Source organism: Vidua macroura, chromosome 5, assembly GCF_024509145.1.
Source record: "Vidua macroura isolate BioBank_ID:100142 chromosome 5, ASM2450914v1, whole genome shotgun sequence".
In the NCBI taxonomy this organism is placed as follows: Eukaryota; Metazoa; Chordata; class Aves; order Passeriformes; family Viduidae; genus Vidua; species Vidua macroura.
Window position 1 is genome coordinate 40,108,921 of NC_071575.1, and position 27,281 is coordinate 40,136,201.

Here is a 27,281-nt window from a genome sequence, read left to right on the forward strand (position 1 = left end):
GTCCACAGCATCTCTACAGCTATGCAACATGTCTACATGTTCAGAAGCAGGTAGTCACATCTGTTCTTTCTGAACTGTCAAAAAGGCCAGATGTGAGCAAACATTATGGAAGCTCAACAGCTTCCAGATGGTACCAAATGGTGGTTTGGTGTCAGCCAAGTTGGAGAATGCACAGTTAGCTATGCTACTGTCTGCTTCTGACAACCTGTGTTGCTGAATGCATTGCAGAATTTTGTTGTAGTAGAAGCTTTTGTAAGTACAGAGGAATTCTTGTCTAAGCATGTAAGTCATGCTGTATAATGGTAAAAATGTGAATAACTGAAGTGAGGTCATCATCAGTTGGAATAGATAGAAGTGCCTGTCAGCCACCTAGAAATGAGCAGGAGCACAGGCTGATGCCACATCAGAAGAAGATTCAGCAGTAATCCTAATAGAAGTACTACCAAGGATTACAAGCCTCTGCACTAGGACTGAAGTCTCTTCTGAATGACTTCCTCTATCTGCCACCATTTCCTCAAATACAGAGGTAACGGTGCTGGTTTGGCAATTCTTGTTCAGGGCAGCAGTTCTTCATCATAAGGTGAGAATGTGTTACGTCATCTCCTCAGTTATGTGGAATGATCTTGATAGAGCCTTGTTGCTATTTGTATAGTGCTACTTCTACACTTACTGGTGAACATTTGAATATATACAAGGACCTTGCTTGGTTTTTGGGAGGCTTTTCATCTTTAAATCTTTTCATCATTAAATGCAGTGCAGACATACTGTTTGTTTACAGTGAGTATATGATGTTTGTAGCTGATCAATTCACCTAAAAGCTGCGTATTAGTACTGAAAAGGAGGATCCTGAGATGGATGATCCCAAGATGGATGATCCTCTCAGGATTCTTCCAGGTTCTTTAGGATTTCATGTATTTTTCCAGGATACCTGGGCAGCTGGTGGTTTTACTAGGTCTTCCCTGACTGCATATAGTGGACATGTGGCTTTCCAAAGAGTTGCAGTCTTGCTGAAACTGCATATGTAGGTTACCTTGTCCACCCTTGTGCAATAAGGACATCTCTTTTTGAAGTTTGAGGCTTTTTGCTGCATGTGGCCTGCCTTTGTTGTCTGTAGAATTAACTTACCATTTTCCAAGAATGAAGAAACTGCAGAAGAAGGTATTTGAGTATGTGAGGGAAAATTTATATACACTTAATCACTATGAAAGCCCTTCACTTACTATTTACCTGTTCTGCAGAAATTGCAGAGAGTTACAGTGGAACTGTATTTATGTAAAAATAAGGAATAAAACTGTTAAGATGTGATGTATCTCTGTCTGGGTTTTTGCTATATTCAATTGTTCTATTAACACTGACATCTGCTAGTGGCCTGAAAGTGAGTCTGAACCTAAAATTATAGTTCTGTTATATCATTGTGTGGTTTACCCTTCTATTTAATCAGTTGAAGTGCATTATAAAACACAGAGTTCAGAGGAAGAGAGCAGAAAATGAGAAAAGATAGCTTTTTTAAAATGTGAAACAACTATCTTTAGTTATAAGTGTTCCCAGACTTCATATTTGTGGGCTCTGTATAGTAGTATACTAGCACGTTGGTGTCGTTTTTAATAACCTTTTACAGAACATATGGCTCAAGATTTATCTATATGCAGAGCCTTGTGGACAGAACTTGTAAATTTTAACATAAAAAAATCTCCAGATGTGCATGTTATTTCTTACTAACACAGAATTATTTTCTTGGGAAGAAGGTGACATATTGGAAAGGCAACATCTGTGTTACTACTTAAATGATAATAGTGTGAATAATTTTCTTTCAACAGAGGAATTCAAGGGCTCAACAATAGTTGAATTAATGAAAAAAGAAGGCACCACCCTAGGGCTCACAGTATCGGGTGGTATCGACAAGGATGGGAAACCAAGAGTATCTAACCTTCGTCAAGGAGGAATCGCTGCTAGGTAACCACATCTCAAGCTACAAAATGCATTATAATATGTGATTGCTTCAGAAATACATGCTGCATCAGAAAGGTCACCTAAAAATATGTGATTGATGCATGTATAATGGCAGCCTATCACACTGGAGAACCTCCGAGGGAAATGGCAACAGCTGGTCCTTCTTTTTGCTCAAGGCTACTTTGATAAAAACTGGAAATCTTTCAAAGTTGTCATAAGACTCATAGTATTTCTTCTAAATTATATATGTTCTATTTCTGTATTTTTTTTGTCTTTGAACAAAAATTCAATACAATTAGCATAACATACTGAGGGGAAAAAACAACAAAATGGAAAAAAAAGAATGATAGTGCTACCATAATTTTATTCTTTTTTAAATTCTTCATTAGATAGCTTAGAGATTGAAAAGACTCTAAAATCATAGGTACCTTGATTACTACTACAGTGGAAAGAAAACAAGCTTTCAGTCATGAGTGAGACAAGTCAAAAGATAAGGGTTCAGCTAAATCATCCCAAGTAACTGAGTAGAACATATGCTTTTAGCCTTGACCATCTCCTGTTGATATGATGTGAAGCTGTGAAGGCAATGTCCAAATTCATTTTGGACATTTCCCAAAGAGAGAGACAAGGATGGGGACATGAAGAAGATGACTTCCCAGATCCTATGCCCAAACCAGTCAAATCATCCAACTCCTTTATTGTACAGCTGGTTTTGTACCTCAGGAATGAATAATGCAACAATGTCCTTATTTTAATATTTAACAAGCTAGAGTAGATTAAGATCTTAAAATGCCACTTTCTGTTACAAAAATCAACTCATTTAAATCTAGATTCATGGGAAAAAAAATTCTTACAATCACTAAACAGTAATTTAAAGGATTTCGTTTTGTTCATCAGATCTGTCTTTCACAAAAGGAACATGTACTTTTCCGTAGGAGTGACCAGCTGGATATAGGGGACTACATCAAATCTGTGAATGGAATCAACCTGACCAAATTTCGCCATGATGAGATCATCAGCCTGCTCAAGAACGTTGGTGAAAGGGTTGTGTTAGAAGTGGAGTATGAGCTGCCTCCAGTCTGTAAGTATTTGCAGAGCAAACTGAAAACCTATGCAGAATAGCAGACATAGCCAACAGTGAGATGGGAATGGTTGGTAATAGTCATTATTGTAGTGGTTGTTTTTTAATTTTCTAGTCTTAATTCTGTTTTTTCCTGTGGCTTATGACAGGGCATTGACGGAGTACAGAAGAACTGGCAATACAGAGGGATGCTTTCAGATGTTTTAGAAGCAGAAATGGCACCACCAACAGAGCAGAGTTATCAATCTCTGCTTTTTCTTGATTTGTTTTCTAGGGATGAGGGTTGGTTGGTTTTGGTTGCTTAGTTTGGTTTTGTTTGGGGATTTTTTGTTTGCTTTTTTGCAGTTTTAAATACTGGAAACTAGATTAAGTAGATTCCAGGGCAAGTAAATCCTTTTTACAGTAAGATCCTCTGAGATGAGACCAGTGAGTATTTGCTAGTTCTGCCTCTGCTTTTTCCTTTCTTCTCTCCATTTGCAGCATCATCCCTTTCTCCTAGGTAAAACATCATCCTTTGGGATTCTTCTAGTCTTTTCTGACACCACATTTAGGCAAAATTTCATTTCTAGAGCAGAAGACACAGTGGGGTCGGCCATAAGGATACATGAACTTGCAAGAAATGTGTAATTGAAACAAGGGCTTTCACGGAGCAGGATTTTCTTCAAAACACAAGTTTATGCTAACATCAAAGTTACAGAGTGCTACTAAATGTTTTCCTTGCCTCTCCTTTGCTCTGTCTTTATGTGCTTGTGTCTGTAATGGTGTGTCTGTAGGACCAAATCAGTGTGAATTGAGTCTGTCATGTATGAAGTGAAAGCCAGAAAAACAGTGAGTTGAACACCTGGGACCTAATGTGAAGGAGTGTCTGGTGGCTGACTGCCACCAAGGGGCTGCACCACGTACACCCTTGAAAGAGTGTATGCTCATTCATACTGCTCACTGGAGGGCAGATATGGTTTCCTGGTGTCTGGCCAGAAGAATCACAGGTACCAACTGGGAAGCTCTTGTCTCCTTAAATAGTTTACTTGCAATAGAATCCAAAAAAAATCCATCACTGTCCTCAGTGCTCAGAAGCTGATGAACTTCCCCACTGCTTTCTAACAGCTGGAGGGTTAGTCTAGTTATGTATTTGGGTTTTTTTAGGACCTCCTGGCAAGCACATTAAAAAATGTTGAATGTTCTCTGTTGATTAGTGTTTGCTTGTGCTGAGGGAACTTTATGTTCTGAAGCACAGTATCTGAATTAATCAGCTGCGTTCAGTTACTTTGCTGCAAATGTAGTTGTTTCACCAGCATTATTTGTATTGCATTTATTCAATTGGGCTTTCTTTGGTTTTCATCCTCTTCTAGCATAGAAGAGCATAGAACAAGAACCACTCTTGTTCACTGAGACTGGATTTTGACAAGCTAGATTAAAGCAGCATTTGTAACTTTAAGTCCTTGCCATTTCCAGCCTCTTCATACAAGCATAGATGGAGATAATTAGTTGTTTCCATGAACTACTTGTGAGCAAGCTGCTTTTGTTAAATATGTAAGTTTTCCAGTAAGTCATGTGGAGAAGCCCTGGCACTTCCTTCCCGGCCCCATACATAATGAAATTCTGTTGTTCCCATGCTTGTTCCCTCAGAGAGAGGATGGTCATAGTTTCAGAGCCAGAAAATGTCAGTCATTTAATAATGATGGATTAAATTTGGCTGAGCACTGGTAATCCCACTCTGTAGTGCTTCCTTCCATTTCTGAAGTGTTCACAGCAGGAGCATCCAGCTGCTATTTTCAGCACGAGCCACCTCAGTGTTTAAAACTGGAAGGTGAGCAGTACCTGTCCTGCGGCTGCCTTTCACTCTTGGCAAGGGTTAAGGATTAGGGAGTTTTTTCCCAGAGCAGGCTGAGGCTGGGGTGCAAGGACAGCCACCTGAGTGGCTGTTCCCAAGTGGAAGGACACTGCTGCCATTCCTCCCTGCTGAACTGTGAGTTTCACCTCTCCCCAGTGGAAGTTACAGGACACACCAAACAAATGGGGAAGTGTGGATTCATCATGAACTATATGCAAGGCCACTTTCTGTCAAGAGGAATGAAGACAACAGTTGTCTTCTCCTCATAATTAATTTTTTTTTACTCAGTAAAATGTTTCTAACTGAAAAGAAAACAACCACATGGACTCAATAACACAGTGGTGATCTTCAAGATGTAGCAGGAATTACTGCAGCACACAGCAGTGCTCTGGAGGGCTGTCTTTCACCTGTTTTCTTGACAAAAATGAGATTTGCGTAATTTCACTGGGTGGTTCTCCTGGTTCCCTACAGTAACTTTTTTAATAGGGACTGAAAAACTCCCAAAAAAGTACATTACATACAGTATATCTCCTGGAAATAAGCACCTGAGTGAGTCGGGAGCCAGGGAGTCCTCAGAGACAGGGACACAGAGCACTGAGTGCCCTCTGCTCTTCCTGATGCCTCATGATTGGCAGCACACACAGGGTAGCCTGTGGCATCCATTGCCCCCTCAGGGTATCCTGACAGGGTAACTCTGGTTATTGCGGGCAGGAACATTAAATGGCACAAGTTTTCATTAGTTCCGCTGCTCACAGAGTATGTATTTTATAGAGCTGGGCTGGTTTGGTTTTGATTTTTTTTTAATTTTATGTATGTTTGTACTGTTTGCAGTATTTGACTGGAAGGTGGAAAGTGTGAGTGCATGTGATTTTGCACAGAGTCCTTTTCCCATTGGAAAATAGAGTTCTTAGACCCTGCCAAAGTTTTTCCTGCAAAAGCTAATAGCAAACTGTCTGCTGGTCTCTTAACAGCAGTGGTTTCAAATTCTGTAAAGTGGATTATCACATCCAAATGCATTGGTCTGTGCATTAAGCTTCTCACCTTCTAGTCCAGCTGTACACCAGTTCTTCAGTACTTGCAGAGAAAATACTGACTCAACTAGAAGCCAGAGAACTTTTTTACTAATTCACCAATTATAAGGGAGCGTGCTACATTAAAAAAAAAGAATAAAAAGTCCTTATGATAATAAAATGCATTATGCATTGTAATCTAGTAACCTAAGATCAGAGAAACACCCTAAGAATCTCAATTGTCTTCTCTCTAAGTGACAAAAACAAATGTTTTCATAGCTAAACAAGAAGCTTAATAGGTACTCTTAACAATTTAGTGTCATTTTTGTCTCACTGTGTATTTCCATGTTTTCTAGCACTCTTCTGTAACTATAAGAAAAGCAAAATTATGCCATAATTTAAACAGTAAGACTCAAATTCCTCAACTGTTATATGCATCTGTGTCTTTTTTCCAAACCATTGTCACTCTGCAAAATATCTAGCCCAGAATTCTCTCAAAAAGGGGATGAGTTCTGTTTAATTACAGGTTTTCAGTCTGAGTGTTCTGTAATTGAGTCTTTCCAATTGTGTGACTCAATATCTATCTAAAGTTAGAAAAGGTGTGAATCTTGTGTATAATTAGAAAAATAATAACCATTACGGTTTGGATTCTTTTTCTTTTAGCTGTACAAGGATCAGGTCTCATCTTTAGAACTGTGGAAGTTACTTTACATAAAGAGGGGAACACTTTTGGATTTGTAATAAGAGGTGAGTTATTGCTGAGTTTGAACTCTGTATTTTCTTGTTTAAATAAAAGTGATAAGTTTTTGAAGCACTCAGAAATACGTCAAGATTTATGGCTTACAGTTTGTAAAAATCAATACATTGCATTTTTCATACCCTCATGTGTTGCTTTTATGAGCTGCTCTAATTTTTGTTTATGGAAGAATTTTAAGTAATCAACTTAAAGTCAAGGAAACATGACAAACTCTGGTCACATAACACCAGATTTTGCTACCACTGAAATCACCAGGAAGCTCATCGTTCTTAAAAAAAAAAATTTATATATTAGGCGTGAAATTTGATTAATACTGCTGGTAGTCTGAATTGTACAACTAAAATATCATTGACTTGGAGAACAGAAAAAAAGATGCGGCTATTAATTAATATACTCCAATAATGAATTATTATTTTCTTCAGGGAAAATGTCTTTTTTATTTAATACATAAATTATTAGTGGTCACTCATTATTCTGAGTATACATAAAGTACAGATTTTTTTTCTCTGTGCTGCAAACATTGCAGAACAATGTGTTCACACTGAGATCACATTTTCAGAGTGAAGGTTCTAAGAAAAAAAAATTCATTTAGTAAGAATTCCCCCATAGAAATCTTTTTAAAGATTCATCTATACATAGGGTAAGTTTATTTTATTTATGTAAAATTCAGTGGAGGGTCATATTAATGGCTTGGCCATTTTTTGATTTTTTTAGCCCATCTGTGAAGGTGCATGCAACAAGATGTAGGCTTGCCTTTTGGAAATGAGCTTTCATAAAAAGCATAAAATGAAGGTACAGTTTCTCTGACTTTTTCCTTTCTAGGTGGAGCACATGATGACAGAAATAAATCTCGTCCTGTAGTAGTAACATGTGTCAGACCTGGAGGGCCTGCTGACAGGTACAATTCATCTTTCTCTGGAATTCATGTGAAAGAGAAATAGAGAAAGGTGAACTATTTGGGACAGAAGTTAAGATTTTGAGTGAAATAGATGCATTTAAATACAGTCTTTTGAAATTCATGGGTTTGTCTTTAATTGTCGTAATAGAAATAATAACAACTGCAGCAATAGTAATGGGCAACCACAGAGGCTTGGCACATTATGGTGTGTGTGTACTTTAATTTAGAATCTTGCACCTAAAATAATTAGAATAAATTCCTGCAATAGGTCAGGGCACATTTTTTTTCCAATCTGATGTAGCTCTTAATTATGCTTTTTATACTCTTAACACCACAGTCTTTTTCTCTTGTGGTTCAGAATAATACTGTGACCAGTTTTAGTGTTGTATTATTCTATTAAGATGTTTGTACATATCTGTGAGGTCACTCATAACTTTACCTAGAAAACTTCTGAGTACAGATTTATGTTTTGGCTATCTTTGTATATAATACTATTTTGCGTATATATATATATATAAAGAAAGAATATTCACTTTATTTTTATGTACAAACTGTATTTTCAAAAATGGCATTTGTGTCCTTAAACCATTAAAGAAACTCAAAGGGCAGTTTCTTTAAAGCAAATTGATACCTGTGGCCTATGCTGACATTTTTGACCTTGGAAACTAAGAAGAAAATGTTTCAAGAGAGCGTTTCTTCTGTTCCCACACTTTTTTCTCTCCCTCATCCCCTGGTTTCCTTTTTTTTTCTCCATGATTCTTAAGCTGACAGTGTTAGTATTTAATTTTCTATTATAATTCTGAATAGGTTATGAGATATGCTTAGGAGACAGCATTTTAGGTTTAGAGCTGAATCACCTCTAGGGAGGAAGAAAGGAACAATGGAATTATGCAAGTAAAAGATATTTTTAAAGAAAATCCATAAATGGACATTCATATTTTGCAATCTGTTTCAGCACCCATGTGTTTGCACCTTATGTTTATTTTTAGGAAAATATTGGAGGAGGATGTGTTTATGTATGTATGAAAACAGAGTTGTGTGGACAAGGTAGAAAGAAAGCATATGTTGAGCAGAAGCTATACTTAGATGCAATTTAACGTGACTTGATTATTTCACTGTGTGGTAAGCTGTTTTCCAGTCACTGACTTTCCAATTAAAGCAATTTCCTTTCCACTGCGCCCTCTGATCATTCTCGCTGTCAAAGTAAATGTTAAGTGTTAAGGCAAGAGGGATGGATGTCAGGGAGGGTTCAAGAGAATTGCTTTGCATAAAAATGGTATTATCTCCAAATCAATTTACCTTACACTGACAAAGATCACTCCTTTTTTCTCCCTTCAGAGAGGGCACAATCAAACCTGGGGACAGGCTGCTGAGTGTTGATGGGATCCGACTGCTGGGAACAACACATGCTGAAGCCATGAGTATTCTCAAACAGTGCGGGCAGGAGGCGACTCTGCTGGTTGAATACGATGTCTCAGTGATGGGTAGGTTGTGGGATAGGAAGTGGGGCTGTAATACTGGGAGCCATCCGTGATATTTTGCTGCCTGTTCTCCATGAGCTATTTTAGAAATGATTGTGACCTGTTATGCTCCTAATAGCACTGCTATTCCCTTCTGCATTGTATCATTAATCTTGGGTTCATAAGGAGGTGAGCAGTATTTTACTGTAATTTAGCATTCTGACAATTCCGTGGTTTGTAGGCTGAAACCATAGTGTGGATTCTAGCAAAGTAACTTTTCCAGTGACTAGTTTATAATAAAGGTTAATGAAGTGTAAGCATTTCTGTCACATGAAGGAGGAGAATACTTGATCTAACAAGAATTCTTTTGCCTTTTGCCAGTGCTGCTAGTTGGACAAGACATAATTAAAAAGTCACAAGACTGCCACAGAGAAAAGAATAGGGAAAAGAAATTTTCTTAAGAAATACAGAGGTGGCAAATCATGGCTTGAAAAATGAGCTTACATGTTACACAAACTTTGATTGAACTCACTGAAAATATGGGAGGCTTTTTTGGGAAGTCAAGTAGACCAGATGATTTTTAACAAGATATTTTGAATTTATTTGTTTCCATTTGTTTTGGAAATTGTCACATCCCCTCAATTTTTTTCAAGAGACAGAAAATTCATAGCAGCAAGAAACAGAAATACTCACTAGTCGGACTGAAATATTTCTTGTCTGTTTGGAGATTTTTCACTTCTTTTTCTGCTCAGTTCCACAGTCAGGTTTCTAGCCTAGCAGTAAAGTAGCCTCCTAGGGATTTGTGAAACAGTACTGTCAAACTTCAAAGCCTTGGAAAAGATTAATACTGAAAAGAATAATGTTGGATATTTGCTTATTCTGGAACAGCCCTCTTTATTCTTCTCTGAGAAACAGATTTCTCTTTTTTTATTACAATATATGTCTCTGTTTACTTAACTGTCAAGAATTGAAGTGGCAGGTTTTGTAGTGTCTGGCAGGCCTGATGGACAGTTGTACAGATTCATGTCCAGAAAGCTGGAGACGGCTCAGATGAGCTCTATCTTCTGAGGAGAACTAGAATTTAGGTATTTTCATTTGTTTCTTCTTTTTCTTCGAAAGACGATAGATGACCAAATCCTGTCTATCATCACAGTTATATCAATATTCTTTCTACTCCACTTTTTCTAAAATGAACCCTTGGCTGTAGACAAAGTTCCCAGCAAACTTTCATTTCAGAGAAACCTCCCATGCCCATTTTCCTTGTATACCCCAGGGGGAGAGTAAGCCTCCATTTCACTGAGGATCTTTTGGACATCTTTGGAGGTTTGTGTAAGGAGGAGACCACATGATGAAATACTCTGTTGTGTCCTAAGTTGCAGCTTGTTCAAGGCAGAAACCTTCTTTTCAGTACTATCCGGATAAAGCTCAGTTCAGGAGGATACAGAACTTAATGGAAATTTCAGGCTTGTAACTCTATAGGCAGCACCTAGCAATCAGTCTCTTTGTGTCATTTTCTCTGTGAATAAACTCCTTTTTGTTCTCAGCACCAAATCTGGATTTACCATTCCTGCCTTCCTGGCAATGAGTGTATTATCCAACAGAAATTAAAGGAGGTAGAAGAACCTGAGACTTGTGGAGTCAGAAGGAAAGAAGGAAAAGGAAATCAAACACTGGTGGTCCAGCACAGTCTGCAAGAAGAAATAAGGAGGGAACCAGTAGACTGCCTTCTAATGCATTGTGATATTACCTAGCCCCCAGGAGATTTTGAATTTTTTTCCAGTTTGCGTGCCCTACATAGTATTTTAGCAGTGGTGTGAACAAAAAATTTTGTTGGGAAGCTCTCTTGTGCAGCTATTTTATGACCATGGTGCAAAGGCAGGAAAATCAATGAAAATCATTCATCCTAATCCATTGAATCCTGACCCAGGAAACCTTTTCTGATTTGAATTTTCTCTTAGTTCTGCTCAAGAGCAGGAAAGTCAAAGTTGGGAGTAACGTGAAGGGGAGAACATGAGTCATGAAGAGAAATTTTAAAATTATAGAAATGTTAGTCTTTTTTCTCAACTCTTACGTTACCCATAAACTGTTTGTAATGCTGTCTAAGGGTTGATGAGAATTTGAAAATAGGCTAAAACAAAGGAAGAGTATTGGGTAAGGTGACTTATCAATAACTGATGCTTGATTAGTAGGTTAGCCTGTTGAAGGGGGCAGAAACAATCCAAAAGTTACACAGAAGTCTAGTGTATTCTGTAGGGTCCTCATGGTATAAGCTTTCAGTAGAATATAGTACTCCTAGAGATATAATTGTAGCAGTTTTTGCTTTAATATCTTCTCTTCTGTTAGTGATGGTAATATCCTGTAAAGTAGCATTCTGTGTGGCCAGAACTGGAAAGAGCCACAAAATACATTCTGATGGCATGAAATTGGAAGTTGATTTGAAATGGTTTTACTAGATGAAGAAAATAATCCTGAACTATTTTTCAACTACAGTCCTGTAGTGTGTAACTGACTTTTCTTACTCCTGTAAGCATAAGCTGTTTCAAAGGTGCTGTGTTTCTCAAAGTTTAGTTCTCCCAGCTGAAGTCTTCAAGAGGTCACTTGGGAAGCTTGTACATTTTATTGTTTCTGGACCCTAGACAAACGAGTAAAAAAAGCATCAAGGGATTCTGTGCAGGGTAATCAAGTGTGTATATAATGCAAGACATGTGGCTGTTCCTGTTGAACTCTGGGGTTATACCTGTGCTTGCTTAAGTACATCCTGAAGTCTTGTGCTCTGCTGGGTCCTAGGAAATAAACTTGTCAATTCAGCTTCTTGGAAGAGAATTTTTTTTTAGACTCTTCTGAAAATATTTCCAGGTTGTTATGTGGAGTGTACTGCTGTGTAGTTTCAAAGAGACTTTGTCATAGTAGGAGTTTGAAAATACCAAGATAATCCCTGAAGAAAACTGGGAAATTTGCCTAATTTCTGAGAAAGTATTTTATAATGTGATAAAAGTTACATTTGAAGTTGTGGAGCATGCAGTCTTCCAAATGTCTTTGTCTTTTCCAAAACACGTTGTCCAGTGTTGAAGCACTATCATTGCTTACCTTTCTTGTTGATCTTAGAGGAAACTGCCTGTGTTTTTTAACTTGTGATGCTTTAATAATGCTGCACTTTGGTGTTTGCAAAGAACATGTATATGGTGACTCACTCTACACAAAACTGTGTAGAATTAACATGATCTTTATGGGCTTTATTAGTTTTCTCTGTAATCCTTACACCTTAAGTGTCCAAACTTTCTGGTCATGTGGATCACCTATTTTCATCTAGTGGTGGGAGAGGTCTGTGTAGTGCAGCTCTCTGTGCCCTATGATTAGACCTGAGCCCACATTTTGAGGAGGAAGAAGTAGAGGCAAGATGATAGCTGGCAGTGACTTGCTGCCACTGTCAAGATAATTTTACAACCTGAATCCTCTCCTGTGGCAATCAAATAAAAAATATTAATTCCAAGCTATAAAGTTAGGTTGGGGAGACTGAAATTCTCACTGTTATGCAGTGGTCAGATGAAGTATCATAATTAACTGCTCACAGCTAGAGTTACAGTGAGAGTGAGAGTTAAAATAATAACAAGCTACAAACAAAGATTCACAGTGCCTTTGTCTGAAACAAGAAATAAAAGTTTATCAGTAAATTGAAGCTGAGGAGATGCAGTTTCCCTTCAGGTTTTCAAAGATCTGCCAAGATGCCACTGGGCTCTGTGTTGTCTCTATAGTTGGGGTTGCATCTGCTTGGGTAACCTTCCATATTTTCTCTGAAAGGGAGCAATCAGACAAGTTCAAAGGTAATGACTACCTTGAGTTTAAATATTGGCAATTTTTATGTAACTCTAGTTCATAAATGGCTGTTGATGATCCTTTGAGCAACCTACTTTTTAAGTCTTGGATGCTTATGCTGGGTCAATCTTTGAATCAAGGATACTGTAGTTAAACAAAACTAATAGCTTTTGCCAGAACTTTGGCACAAAAGAAGTTTTTTTTTTAGTTGTTTGTACTTGTGAGACACAACATCTTTCTCTCTTATCTCTTCAATGGGTGTTTGTTCATAGAGTTCAAGCCACTCTATGGTGTTCAGGGAACATATTGCACTTTCAAATTCTATATGTTTCCCTGGCTTCTTTAACAGTTCTTGCTCTTATTTGAGCCAGAATAGATTTGCTGGAATGTGGCACCCTGTAAACTTTCTCTACAAACAGAAATAGTCAGCTTGTTTTCTGATGCAAATCTACCAGAGTCACCCTAACACAGAACTGCTTGATTTTAACTAGAGCAAAGCACTCTATTTTCTGAACTCAATGTTTAACACTGATAGAACTTTCTAGAAAGGGGATTATTGATGTAGACATTTGCTAGTAAATAATTTTGCTAGCCTCATCCAAGGCTTTTGCCTCTTCAAGGTCACCCATTAAAATAACCTAATTAATTAATTAGTACTGTAATGATCTTATGAATGTGTATTTAAAGAAACCTGCCTCACATTTTAGCAATTCTCCCTGAAGAGCACTAGGGATAGAAAATTTGCACAGTTTAAAGATCAGGTGAGATAATCTGCAGTCTAGTGTAGACTTTCAGTAATTTGCAGAAGGCAAGAAACAGAGGAGAAAAAAGAATTTATGGGCTGACCCTTAAGTTTCATAAAGCAATATCACTCAAGTGCATCCAGAGCTGTGGAGACCCTTAGAAGCTAGAGATTTTACAAGCCCAAAGGAACAGAAGCCCCAGAGACTCCAAGGACTGACTTAAGGTCTTCATAAGTCTTACAAATGTTGCAAGACCTTGAAAGTTGAAGTAAAAGTCAGGAACCCTGTAGGATTCCACACTGCCTTTTTCTTTCTGTTGCTTTACAAACTTAAAATTTACATTTCTTTTGTCTCATATTGGGTTTTTACGGAACAGATAGGTTAACATACTCTAGCATTTGACTGCAACTTCATGTTTCCTGGTTATCTCAGGGTGATAGATTTAGATCCCTTGAAATTCTAAGTATGAATTAGTTGCTTAAAACTTTGAAGAGGTTTTCTTGTGACAGAGACAGATAGAATGAAAATTAATGTGCAAAACAAAGGTCATAATAGCTGTGTTAATTGAAACATTACTTTAAATACTGCTACACAAACACATACACAAGTTATGTTACAAGACAATGCTGCAAGTCAAATGTTGAGTGTTCCACTTGGGAAATGTCAAAAGTGAGACTGTCTGCTCAGCCACTGTCCAGAGAGGTGTGCATGCAGTATAGTCACAAGAGCCACAGGAGAGATAATAACCTTTTTATGCAGCTATTCATTTTGAATTTTATTTCTGTCTTCAGTGTGTAACCACAGGCTTATAGAAGCCACTGCCCAGATCCTTGTCTAAATGCAAAGTTATTAATTTCCTGGTGTTTTTCCTGAGGCCCTAATCCAGCCACAGTTTGAGTGCTTCAGGCAATATGCAGATCTCAAGGAGAAAAACTGAGTCCCAAGGTCATTCCATGTGTATTGGATCTTTCTTACTGCAAAAGATAACACAGACATAACTCTAACAGTTCCAGAAATATCCACTCACAGATGTGTCACTAGGTAAAACACATGGGATTTTTCTGTCTCTCGTGGAGGCTAACGAGTGATTCACATTCACTGAGCAGATACTTCAATCTGCATGCTATGGCACATTAGTCTCATCTTACTGTGCAGTTTACTTGTTTATCAAACACATGATATGTTCTGCTGTTGGTGCCAGATGCCTGCATCAGGGATACCAGTATAAACTAACAGTCAGCCATGGAAATATACAATAAATACCTTTTCTCTCTCTAGTGCTAGCAAGCTGTGCTAAGGCACAGGGAGGTGGTTCAAGACAGCCAGCACAGCTTCACCGAGGGCAGGTCCTGCCTGACCAAACTATTGGCTTCTATGATGAAGTAACTATATCAGTGGACAGGGGAAGGGCTGCAGATGTCATATCTCTGGACTTCTGTAAAGCTTTTGATACAGTCTCCCACAACATCTTTAGCTCTAAACTGGAGAGATATGGATTCAGTGAGTGTACTGTTGTTAGATGGATAAGAAATTGGACAGTCACATCCAGAGGATAGTGGTTATTGGCTCAGAGTCCCAATGGGCATCAGTGACAAGTGGTGTCCCTCAGAGGACCAGTGTTATTTAATATCTTCATTAATGACACAGATGAAGGGATTGAGTGCATCCTCAGTAAACTGGCAGGTAACACTGAGCTGAGCTGAGTGGTGCAGTTGACATACCTGAAGGACAGGATGCTATCAAGAGGGACCTGGACAAACTCAAGAAATGGGCCTGAGGAAATTTCATGAGGTTTAACAAGATCAAGTATGAGGTGCTGCACTTGGGCTGGGGCAAACCCTGGTATCAGCACAGGCTGGGGATGAACAGATCGAGGGCAGCCCTGCTGAGAAGGACTCGGGGGTGCAGGGGGAGGAGAGGCTGGACATGACCCAGCCATGGGCACTCACAGCACAGAGAGCCAAACGTGTCCTGGGCTGCATGCAAAGCAGCGTGGGCAGCAGGGCCGGGGGGGGATTCTGCCCCTCTGCTCTGCTCTGGTGAGACCCAACCTGGAGTACTGCATCCAGCTCTGGGGTCCCCAGCACAGGAAGGACATGGACATGTTGGATCAAGTGCAGAGGAGGCCACCAAGATGACAGAGGGATGGAGCACCTCTCCTGTGAGGGAAGGCTCAGAGAGTTGGGTTTGTTCAGCCTGAAAAAGAGAAGGTTTTGGGGTGACCTAATTGTGGCCTTCCAGTACCTGAAGGGAGCCCACAAGAAAGATGGAGAGAGTCTTGTTACAAGGACTTGTAGTGACAGGACAAAGCATAATGGCTTCAAATTGGAAGAAAGTAGGTTTGGATATAAGGAAGAAATCCTGAGGCACTGGAACAAGTAGCCCCGAGAAGTTGTAGATGCTCCATCCCTGAAAGTGTCCAAGACCGGGATGGATGGAACTCTGAGCAACCTGATCTAGTGGAAGGAATTCCTGCAGGTGGGTTGGAACTAGATGATCTTTAAAGTCCTTTCCAACCCAAGCCGTTCTATGATCCTGTGATTTCATCTAGTGTGGGATATCATTTACCCTTGGCATGAGAAGCCCGAGGCTTGTCATTTTTTTCTGCTATCCAGTTTTCTGCCTTTCAGAACTTTTTGCTCTTTTACAATAGGAAGAATTCCTTTTAATCCTTTGTCTCTCATGCTAAATATGTTGTGCAGACTTCACTTAGTCTTATCATGACCCTGTAAGATGATTTATACTGATCAGTTTGTTTTAAGTTCCTGCTTCCTTAGCTGCTTCAATCTACTTATCTTCTCTAAAGGAAATATAAATACCTTTTTTAACACCTCTTGAGATAAATGGGGTAACATGGAAACCTAAGGTAAATAGGCATTATGGTTTAAAAAATCCACCTTTTGGGGCTGGATTCAAGTTCAAATTGAAATTCAAAAACCAGTTCTTGATTGATCAGTTTTTCGTGTGATCAAGAATAGAAAGAAATTAAAAAATGCTTGCAATTGTTGACCAATGCTGTTGGTACCTTTCAGCGTTTACAGAATTTGTGATATAATCTGATACTTAAAAGCAGCAGTCAGGTGTTCCCTCCATGTTAAGTAACCTTCTTTACCTTTTAGTTATGCCTTGCACACCTCCTACCCAACTCATTCACTGTTAGCTCCTCAAAACTTGTGGTGCTTTCACCTATGGGTAGCACATTTGTGAGGACTGCTCACATTTCATTGTGAGGACTGCTGAGTAGTGAAAGAGGTGTGGAACAGGGCCTTGTAAGAAAAGAGATTTTTCTTTCCAGTGAATGGTACCTCTGGGTTGCATAAGCAACTCTCAGTTTGTCATTTACCAGTACCTGTGTAAGCTTACATCCTTAACAGCGTTGACACATTTTTATGTACCATTACCTGGGTTTCTCTGTCAGAAAATCTTCAAGTTTCTGACGCCCATACCAGAATAGTTCCTGAAAAGAGTGAGAGTCACTAAGCCCACCAGCCTGCTCTTTGTTAGGAGCATTATCAGACCAGCTGTCCAGCACAGTGCACATGTGATTGATTCCTGGAGACCAGAAAAGTCTTGATACACACACATGACCACAGAGTTTCGAAGGCGTTTGCTGAAAGTGGAGAACAACCGCAACAGTTCTGGATCCCACGTTCCTTCCTATCTATTTAATGGAGGCATGATGCTTCTTTCCTCCATTCTTTGTTCTTATCCTGGTTCTGGGCGGCTTTATTGTCTTTTTCCCAGGAGCTGCTTGATTTTTCCTTTCTCTACTGACCTAGTTTGAGTCGTCTTTTCTAGAAGGTCCTAAATCCCCAATATGCTATTCCCTCTCCTTACAGCCCAGTTTTTTCTGCTGTCTTTTGCCAAGTAAGGCTTAAGTAATTTTCCAATACATTTCTCTCACACTGCTGATTTCTCTCTTTTAAAGGCCTTTTGCAGTTTACATGCCTGTCCTTCTTTAGCCCTTTCTCTTGTCCCCATCTCTTAGCAAACCATTCCCAAGTTTCTTGTTCTGCAGCTTCTTTATGGATCAATAACCTGCTCACATCAGTTCCTCCCCTTCTTGCCCAAAAGGTCCTTCTCTCTCCTCTTAGCTCTTGATTCTCAGTGCCAGATCTGTCAGGTAGAGAAGACATATAGGGAACATGAATTTTCCATATAAAGCCTATAGAATTTTCAGGGGGAAGGGCAGGGTAGGTGAGGCAAACTCTGGGGTTTCCTAATGAACTGTTTCAGCTAAAACAACTAAGGGGAGAGAAAAAAGTACAGTATGAGAAAAGTAACCATTATAAGAAAAAGTCACAACAAATATTTGTACTGTGGTCAAGTTGTAAGTTACAAGCAGTTAAAACCAAGATGTTTTAATCAGAAAAGTATTATTTCCATGATTCTCAAGTCTATTTGCCTGATACCTTTTCTCTGTCTGGTTGTGATTTGCTGCTGCAGTTTAATAGCCATCTTGCTAGTAGGTGATTGCAGAAGGGAGGAGTTGTCATCTTTTACAAGGATTTCATAAATCTTACAGGTATTTCTTTCTTTACAAACTTCTTGATCATCCTTAAAGAGAAATAAAAGGAGTTTAGCTGAACCATATAAGTTACAAATTACTCTAACAGGTCTAATTAAAATTTATCTCAAGTGCTTTTAAAGCTATGACCTTATTAAAAGCAGCTTAATAAACATTGCTTTGTATGGGAGGAAAAAAACTGTAAAGGTGAAATGAGATGTCCCTGAAACAGAAAATTAAGGGTACAATTTAATTGTCATAAATAACTAGGAAGGGGGAGGAGTTCCACTTCATGTATGAAAATACTGTTTTACTTACTGAGTTCTGAGAGTAATGGAAAAATTTGTCTTCGAAGACTTGTCAGGAAGGTGAAACCTGTATTTGTTCACAGTTAATGTAAATAGTCTACAATTACAAGAAATCAGTCTGAAATATCAAATGTATTTAATGATGGACATTCATTAAAGAAGACCCTTGCTAATCTGTGTTAGTATCTCTTTACAAAGCACATGGTCTCATGATGCTAATTCAGGGGCTTAGATCCTCAAATGGAAGCAGTGTCTACCTCTTAAAAATATGCTATTTTGCTTCTTTTTATAAGTAATTAAAGACAAATGATGGAAGGAGAAGATTCTTGTAGTAATCTCTCCTGTCCACCATCCAGGCTTCAAGAAAGCAGAACAAAGGAGCAAATAACTCTCACAGACACTTAGTAAAAGATGGGAAATAAAGGATTGATCAAATCTTTCTACTTCACGTGAGGGCTATCCAGGTACACCATGAAATGCAGGGTGAAAGAGAATTGGCACCTCTACCTCATGCTCATAGCTCTGGTCAGCTGGAAGTGGGTCAGTAAGTTACTTAGCATGCCTTTCAACAGAGACTATGATAACAGTCTAATGAGGTATCCTGGCTTGTGCTTGTATGAAAAAAAATTAAGCAGGTAGCTGCAGTATTTAAATTCAGAGCGCAGAGGTGAAAGTTTTACAGAAATGGTGATAATTAAGTTTTGTGGAGATTAAAGGATCTTTTGTATGTGGCATGCAATTCAAAGCAAGAGAAACTCTGTAATCAGAAAAAAAAATCCAATTAAAAAAAAATACAGCCCCAGATTTGTGTTAGTGCCATTGCAGTCATCTGTGAGACTAAGAGACAGATCTGATTTTCTTTATACTAGAGAGAATTTGTGCTGTAATCCCAGAACCTGTCTTTAAAAAGGGCCCATCTCTAAGGAAGTAACAGCAGAAAGGCACCAATCCTGCCTCCATTCCAGGGAGAGGAATACACTAAATATCTCCCAAGACTTTCCCTGAGGGGAGGCATTTTAAAAAACCTGGAATCTTCTTGACTTTTTTTCATGGGTCTGATGCATCCAGACTGTGCCTGACAGGTTAGGTCAAGGGGAAAAAAAACCCAAGAGTCCCTCAGGTCATTTGCTTGAACACCTGTACCAGGCATAATCTAAGAGGTTAAAATGGGATGCAGATTTTTGTTCCTTTACAGTAAGGTTAATGGTTCATTAATCATTTCACAGAACATTTATGCTGAAAAGGGATGGATTTCAAAGTATGAATACTTTTAGATATTTTGCCTAAATATGACCTCAGTTAATGGTGTTGAAGTGGAAAACCCATGTGAATGAGATCTGAAGCTCATCCTGTGAGACTACACCATCCAGTACTCAGCACCTGGGAGATGTATACTGCTCAGAGAAGACATTACTACGGTCTATGAGCTGTAAATGTAGGTAGTGGGGAAAATCAACATTAAAGGTGAACAGGTTTATCTTGAAATCAGCATAGTTCCTCAAGATAATTGCACCACTGCCACATCTTACAACATGATCTCGTTATACTTCCAGTGGTGTTGCTCATCTGTACAATGAGTGTTTGACTCAGTCAGAAGACTTTCTTAAACTGATTTCAGCTGGGATTTAAAATAGGACTAAAGGCAAAAAAAAAAGCTCATGTCCTATGTTTAAAAGCTTTGCTTAAAGGGAAATAAAACCTGTGTTTCTCTGTTCCCCTCCCCAGTTCTCACCAAATGGACACCCGGTTTATGCCAACAAATATGTCTTCTGCCAGCATAAAAGCTAATTAAGCACTGTTTACACCACTAAGTCAATGTTGTATTTTCTTGTCAACATAAGATTAGGGATTCTACAGCCAACTCAAATCTGAAGTGTAGAAAAGATTTGTATTGCAAAGACTTGACTGATACAGATTACTTGAAAATTACGCTGTGTAGAATGTTTAATTACACCCAGTTACCACTCAGTCCTTTCCTTTCTACTAATGAAAAAAGAACATGCCAGGCCCATTTTCTCTTCACCCCTTTGCTAAGGTATTTCTCTTCTGGTATCCTAGCATTAGCATGGGAACACACATGAAATAGCCAATTCTGTGCTAAGTTTTAGAGGTCATCTCACTTTGGATCTAGATCACAGCAGAAGTCTGTACCCTTGAACATGCCAGAGAAACTGTTGGATGAGCGGTCACCTTGCATTTAATTTTATTTAATTTTTGTCTTTCACCTAACAGACCAGATTTCAAATGTCAGCATTTGATTTTATAAATCATGGCAAGGTATTGATGCTGCTGGTCTTCTCAGTACTTCCAGTCATTCTTTAGTTGGATATGGAATGTGGGAGAAGCATCAGCTGCTATGTTTAAACTAGAAATCAGCTGCAAAGGGAAAGCAAACAAGAAAGGGTGTGTCCTTTCTGTGCTTCTTTAAGATCTCCCTTGCTGGAGGAATGGCTTTTTGGCTACTTTCATAAACTGACTCACAGTTGATCCCAAGATTTTAAAGATTTTTAAAGATAAACTCAAGATTTATTGTGTATATGGGGGAAGGTTTTTCTTGTCTTTGCAAAGTTCCTTTCAGTTCAGCTCTTCAGGGATTAGAAATGTAAGAATTTAAGATGCCCATGCAGCCTTACTCAAATGCCTTGGTGCATATGTTACATTACAAATTTTAATTGGAATGATTGCATACATTTTACCTTCCACAGTTACCTGCTGCATAGTACTAAATGATCTGAAAAACAGTCATGTGAGAGAAATGTTCTAAAAAAAGCTGATCTCATCTTGATGCAGATGCCTAAACTGGGGCAGGTGAAATACATTTGTCAAATGCCAGTTTTCTTGGGTGGTTGTAAAGAGTTTAGGCTCAGGTGTAGCTACTTCAGTTCTGCCCTACAGAGGTCTGCATTTTGGTGCAGTGAACCCCAACACAGGTGTCTTAAAATGTCCTCTCCAGACAAATGGATGCTTTCAGCCTTCATTTCTTTGATGTTTGTTTATCTCTACAGTGGGGAAAAAACACTCTGCTCTAAAGTGTGGTTATAAGAGAAAATCATTAATAAACATGTGTTGTAGGGAATACTCGGAGGCTGCAGCATACAACAGCTCTCCCACACCACATATGCTCAGAGAAGATTGAGAATACTGTTTAGTAATTAAGGCATGAGCTTGGAAAAAAAAAGGAGAAGTGTTCCTACTCATTAAATACTCACTGTCTACCTTCCATATGACGCTCTTGAAGAAGGAAGTATATGTACTTATTTAATTAAAGAGGGAAGGTAAAAATAAGTACATCTAGGCAATATTCATTCTGGGGATCATTAGGTTTGAAGTGCTTTGTGCCCACATGGTGACTGTAATATTTTCCTTTTAATGTCATTCTGTTTGTAAACAGACGCTTCTGATCTTTATTCGCGTATATGTATTTTAATGATGATTTATACTGATATTCTGCAGATTTTAATCAACTTCTCATTTGGGTTTTTTTACACCTTGCATAAGCACAGTTTTTCTGTTATTATCAGCTCTGCAGTGTTGTTTGGAATAGCCTTTTTCTGAACACTATAACCTCTAATTCTTCAAGGTCTTTACAAAGACCTTAGGTAAATTTGTGTGGATTTCACTGGTAAAAGAAAAAGAAAAACCAAACAAACAGACTGGAAAGAAACACAGATGAAAAAAGCTTTTCACAGTTTCTCCTTTACATAAATTCACTAATTGCTTAATTATAAATATGAGCAATGGAACATCTTCAAAAAGAAACAAGTCACCAGACAGGGGCATGAGAGGATCTGGAGCCCCTCCAAACCTGGCAGTGGGAGCTGCTCTGGCAGGAGGTAAATGTCTTGTCCTGCAGCAAAGGAGGAGCCACATGGGAGCCTTGCCAAAGGTGACCCTGGCAGCAAGCTGGCAGGCTGTCTGCTGAGGTAGCAGATGATAGAATGCCCTTCTCATTGCTATGACTATAACAGTTATGGGCCACTTGAGTTTCTACAGGTTATTGCTTAGTTGGGATTTTGGGAGCAGAAATATGGGGAACTGGTTTTGCTGGAAATGTATACTGCAGAGAACAGGGAATATAGAAGCTTTCTTTTGCTTTAAATGTGTGAATACTCCCAGTATTATTGTTAAGTTTTGTTAAGTACTGTTAGTATTGTTAAAGTACTCTTCCTGTATTCTTTGGAACAAGTACTGGGAAGGGAAAAGCTGGAAATATATAGGCAATCCTAGATTATTTTTGCAATGAGGGTTGAAGGAGTTTATGTTTAGGACCATGGTTTCTGTGTTGGATTTAAGGGCAATTTACCTAAACTACTTTCTCTGTTTCTTTGAAATATTTTTGCTGAACTGCTGCTGAGGCAGTACTAAAGCAGAAGGAGAAGGCAGTTAATAAACTTGTTTTCTGACTCATTTATTTCTGACTCAAACATGCCAAAGTTTGTGCAGCCTCTAAGAGCAGAAAAACTCTCTTGACCTCAGTGCAAAAACCTCCTGGTCAGATCTCAGCCTCGACCTTCTGCATGGTAGCCTTTTATAATGTGGCTGTGTCAACGCATCAATTATTTTTAATTTTATCTGTACTAGAGCACAGATTATTGAAGAGACCAAAGTTTCAGGTGAGAAAAGTGGTACCAATAGTACACATTTGTAGGATTAGAAATTCATATTATCCATTCTGAACAACAATGTACAGTTTAATTTTTCTTTTCTTCTGGTTCATAGTTACCTGATAGACTTTGCAGAGGAGTTTTAGACTAGTCTGAAACTCCTGCCTGTTCAACCAAACCAAATCAGTTGATGTCAAAGTTAGCAGAAGCACACCCAAGGTCAGCTTTCCAAGGCAGAGACTGCAATTATCTTGTGTGCAGAGGTCACTAACACGTGTAAATAGTAAGTAACCATGAAGGTATAAGTTGTTATGTTTCAGTACAGAGGACCCCTGAGCAAGTCCAGTCGTGCAGCTCGCGTACACCAAGCAGCTCAGCCGTGTGGGAATGGGGCTGTTCGTGGGTCAGTCATCCTGTTGACAAGCAGGAGTGGCTGTCACAGGCTCAGCATCTTGCTTATGTGGCTCTGCTGCTCAGCTCCCACCGCCGTGGCATAGAGAGACAGGGGAAGCTGAGCTGTCTCACTAACACAGCATTGACTGGTCCTTATTTGCCTTAACTGTTCTCTTATCCAGGTGTCCAAACTATCCATGGCACACCTTTGCTCTGAAGCATTTGGCATTATCTGAGATGTCCTGTCTGGTGGAGACTTGGACGGATGGGCACTGTCAGCTCAGTGCAGAGTTTGGGAGCTTGGGTGTTCGCAGTGCTTGTTCCCATCTTGAAGTGACAGCAGTGAGGGGCTTTGTTCTCTGTAGACTTTTAAAGATAATCCAATCCTATATTAATTATTAGTGTTCCTGTTAGATGGAATTGTGTCAAATAGGAATAATTGATGGATACTGCAGCTCTTTATATTATCTATAGTGTGTATTTACAGATATGCTTTCAAGGTTGGCTGATGTAAAATTCAGCACACCAGCTGTATCTTAGTTTGCAGGCTGAGATGCAGATTGTGTTGCCCTTATTTGTTCTATTTGTTGTGATTAATCAGACACAGAATCATTCAAGAGATGGAGAGTTTCGAAGATACCAAAGTTCTTGTGCATTTTATTTTCTGTCCTTCTTGGAGGAGAAAATAAGTATGGGAAGTTGTTTTGGACACATGTATCTGTCTATCAGGCCCTGAGAAGTTTCGTATATTCCATAACTGAAAGTGTGCAAGACCAGATTGGATTGGGCTTTCAGCAACTTGGTCTAGTGGAGAGTGACCCTGCTTATGGAAGGGGATTGGGACTAAATGGTTTTTAAGGTCCCTCCCAACTCAAACAATTCTGTGATTCAGTGGTTCTTTGATTTCATCTGTGCTTAGTGCCATAGAAAAATTAGTGGTTTGTATTGCAGGGCCTCAGCAGAGGACATACTATTTGCACCATTTTTGGGGTCTGTCTCATTTTGGAAGATAGTTTTTAAAAATAATTATTTGTAAGTTCCATTCCTGGAATGAAATGCAGGAAGAATTCCATTGCTGCTGACTTCTGCAAGCATTTCACAATCAAACTAATGCTATATAGTGTTTCAGGGCAGTTTTCAGGAGCCATCCTTCAATGGAAAGGTTCTATTTGAGGCTCAGATTGCCAAACTAAGCATAAAGGTGTACTTGTAAACTCCCAAGTTCTGAAACCATATGCTGCCATCAGGGGTAGAGATTTTGAGTTCTTAATAGTTCTTTAAGTGCCAGGTGAATTTTATATGGGGTATTCTTTCTCAAGGTAACAAAGGCATAAAGTTGCAGGGCCTGGGCTTATTTAAAATGCACTCAGAGATATTTAAAATATCCTCAGAGAAGGAGATACAGGATTTTCTGTACAGGCATCATCTACCAAGTTGCTTTTGTGTTGTAAATTGTTCAGTAGACGGATTGTGTTTTAGATTAACAAGGCACATGAAAAGAAAAATAGAGATAAATTAAGAGATTGTGATTTCATACAGCTTTTGAGCAGGGAAGGGGCCTAGTAAAAGTTAAAGGTGTGAGCTTGAAACAATTAATAGGAGGAAGCAGCATCCTGAGAACTGGGGAAAGGCTTTTGAGCTGAAGTTGTTTAGGCAGGTTTTTATGGTTTGAACATGAAAGAAAGTCTGAGAAAGTCCCAAACTGATTTTGAATATATCCACATGCACACTGTGGGAGCATTTTGAAGGCAGAGATGGTTCTTCAACTAGTTAGTGACATTTCTTAGCTGAGAAGGATGATGGGGCTAAGGTTGCAAAGTATGAAATTAGGTAAAGGCAGCTCCTAAGCTTTTGATTTGAAGAACTTGGCTAAATTAGAGGTATAAATGAGCTGCAGGAATTAGGCAACAAGAGGAAAATGGAAAGACTGTGCCAGTCCGTTGACAAGAATATTAAATTGATTGTGTTTAGAGGGGATAACAGGTGGCACATTTGTTTAGAGAATAATGTCTCCATTTTCCATTCTGAGGTTGAGAGGTCTCTCTGATTTTGCTATCACTCATTCTGCTGGCATCCTCTTGGAATTATTCCTTTTTATCATTTTTGAAATTTGATTATTCTAAAGATGAGAGAGTATAAAAAGCCATTGGTGTCTTTTTTCCTTAGCAGCAATTTATGGGTTTTTCCTGTGAACTCTGTGATCTTTCCTTCAGTAGACCAGCAGTTCCGGTGTTGTCCTGTTACTTGCGATAATGGAAAATACACTATTTTATTTATCTATATTTGGTACTGGTTTTGCCCCTCTAATTCTAGTTCAGGTAAAATTAGAACAGCTGTTGCTCGTTCTACAGCCTGCCTGAAACACACAATACCCCAAAATCAAGGGAATGCAAGGAGCCACATATATTGTATGATAGATTGTAAGTCCAGCCTTGGAGACTGACACTTCAAACAAGAACAACATTTAATTTTTAAATAGTGATTATATTATTAAAACTGCTATCCTTTCTCTACAAATATTATTTGTAATACATTGTCAGTGTACTCTATTTTATAGAATCATGGAATAGTTTGGGTTGGAAGAGACCTTAAATACCATCTAGTTCCAACCCCTCTCCCATGGGCAGGGATACCACCCACTAGATCATGTTGCCTAGGGCCCAATCAAACCTGGCCTTGAACGCCCCCAGGAATGGGGCATCCACAGCTTCTCTAGGCAACCTGTACCTATGCTTTACCACCTTCTGGTAAAGAGTTTCCTCCTAACAGCTAAACTAAATCTCTCCTCTTTCAGTGTAAAACTGTTTCCCCTTGTCCTATCACTATCTACTCATGTAAGAAGTCACTCTCCATCTTTTTTATAAGCTTCCTTCAAGTACTGAAAGGCAGCAGCAATGAGGTCTTCCCAGAGCCTTCTCTTCCCCAGCTCTCTCAGCCCATCCTCTCAGGAAAGGTGCTCCAGCACTCTGAGCAGCTTCATGGCCCTCCACTGGACCTACTCCAAGAGTTTAACAGCTTTCTTAGCTTTCCAGAAATCCCTTGCTAGCTGTCATTGATTTTATTTTGCCCATAAGATCTGAGATGAGTAAAAGGTTACTCTGCTAAATGAAGCATGAACAAAGCCAGGGTGCAAACATTATGCAGTATTAGTAGAACAGGATACCAAAGCCAGTACCGTGAATCATGTTCTGTGTGTGGTTCATTTATGACCTTTAGTCACAAACGTATGAGGAATTAAATAATATTACTCTGAATGAGTGATAATGGTGCTACCCAGCTGTAGGGCATCTTTAATGTTGTTCCTGTGCCCTTTAAACACTGCAGAAGTCTTATTCCTGCCTCTCTTTTGCTGCTACATTCCCTCTTGAAACCATTGACCCATGATCCCAATCTCAATTTCTTGATTATATCATCTTTAAAAACATGTAATTATATCCTTTCTTTGCAAAATAGAGATTAAATAATCTTTGCAGTACAGGGAAAGGGTATTACATAAATAAGCGACCTCCCATGCCCCACCTCTGCCCAAAAAAAGCCAGTATTTAAATAGCCATCACTCAGCTCTCTGTGAGAGACTTGGTAGGTCATCCAATTGCTGTAAAAAAATGAGTAAAGGAAAATGCCCCTACAAAAGAAATTTTAAATTGTAGCAAAGTAGCCTAAGTGCTTTATGATGTAGATGAAGAACAGGGGCGAAAGTGGGGTTTTGTCAGCTCTTTTTATCTGTGACTTGGTGAAACCTGGAAAAATAAAAGAAAGGTGTAAATGAATTGAAGCAGAAAGGAAGGAGAAAAGTAGATAAAAGCTTCCCTACTTGCAGCAGATCTCTCTTTTGCACAAACATTTCTAGTTGTGGCTCTTGTTTTGCAAGAGATCATGGAAAAGACAGATAAGTTGACTGCCTATCTCTATGGCAATCTCAGAAA

At 38.9% G+C, this 27,281-nt stretch overlaps 1 protein-coding gene across 2 annotated transcripts in view; it reads left to right on the forward strand.

Annotated features, from left to right (window-relative positions):
- GRIP1 (glutamate receptor interacting protein 1) overlaps positions 1–27,281 on the forward strand; it is a 308,983-nt gene that overhangs the window by 228,824 nt on the left and 52,878 nt on the right. For both annotated transcript variants that reach the window (XM_053978037.1, XM_053978036.1), the window contains exons 3-7: positions 1,818–1,953; positions 2,886–3,031; positions 6,536–6,619; positions 7,452–7,527; positions 8,866–9,011. In XM_053978037.1, coding sequence (XP_053834012.1) covers positions 1,818–1,953; positions 2,886–3,031; positions 6,536–6,619; positions 7,452–7,527; positions 8,866–9,011 — 588 coding nt within the window. The remainder of the gene's footprint in view (positions 1–1,817; positions 1,954–2,885; positions 3,032–6,535; positions 6,620–7,451; positions 7,528–8,865; positions 9,012–27,281) is intronic.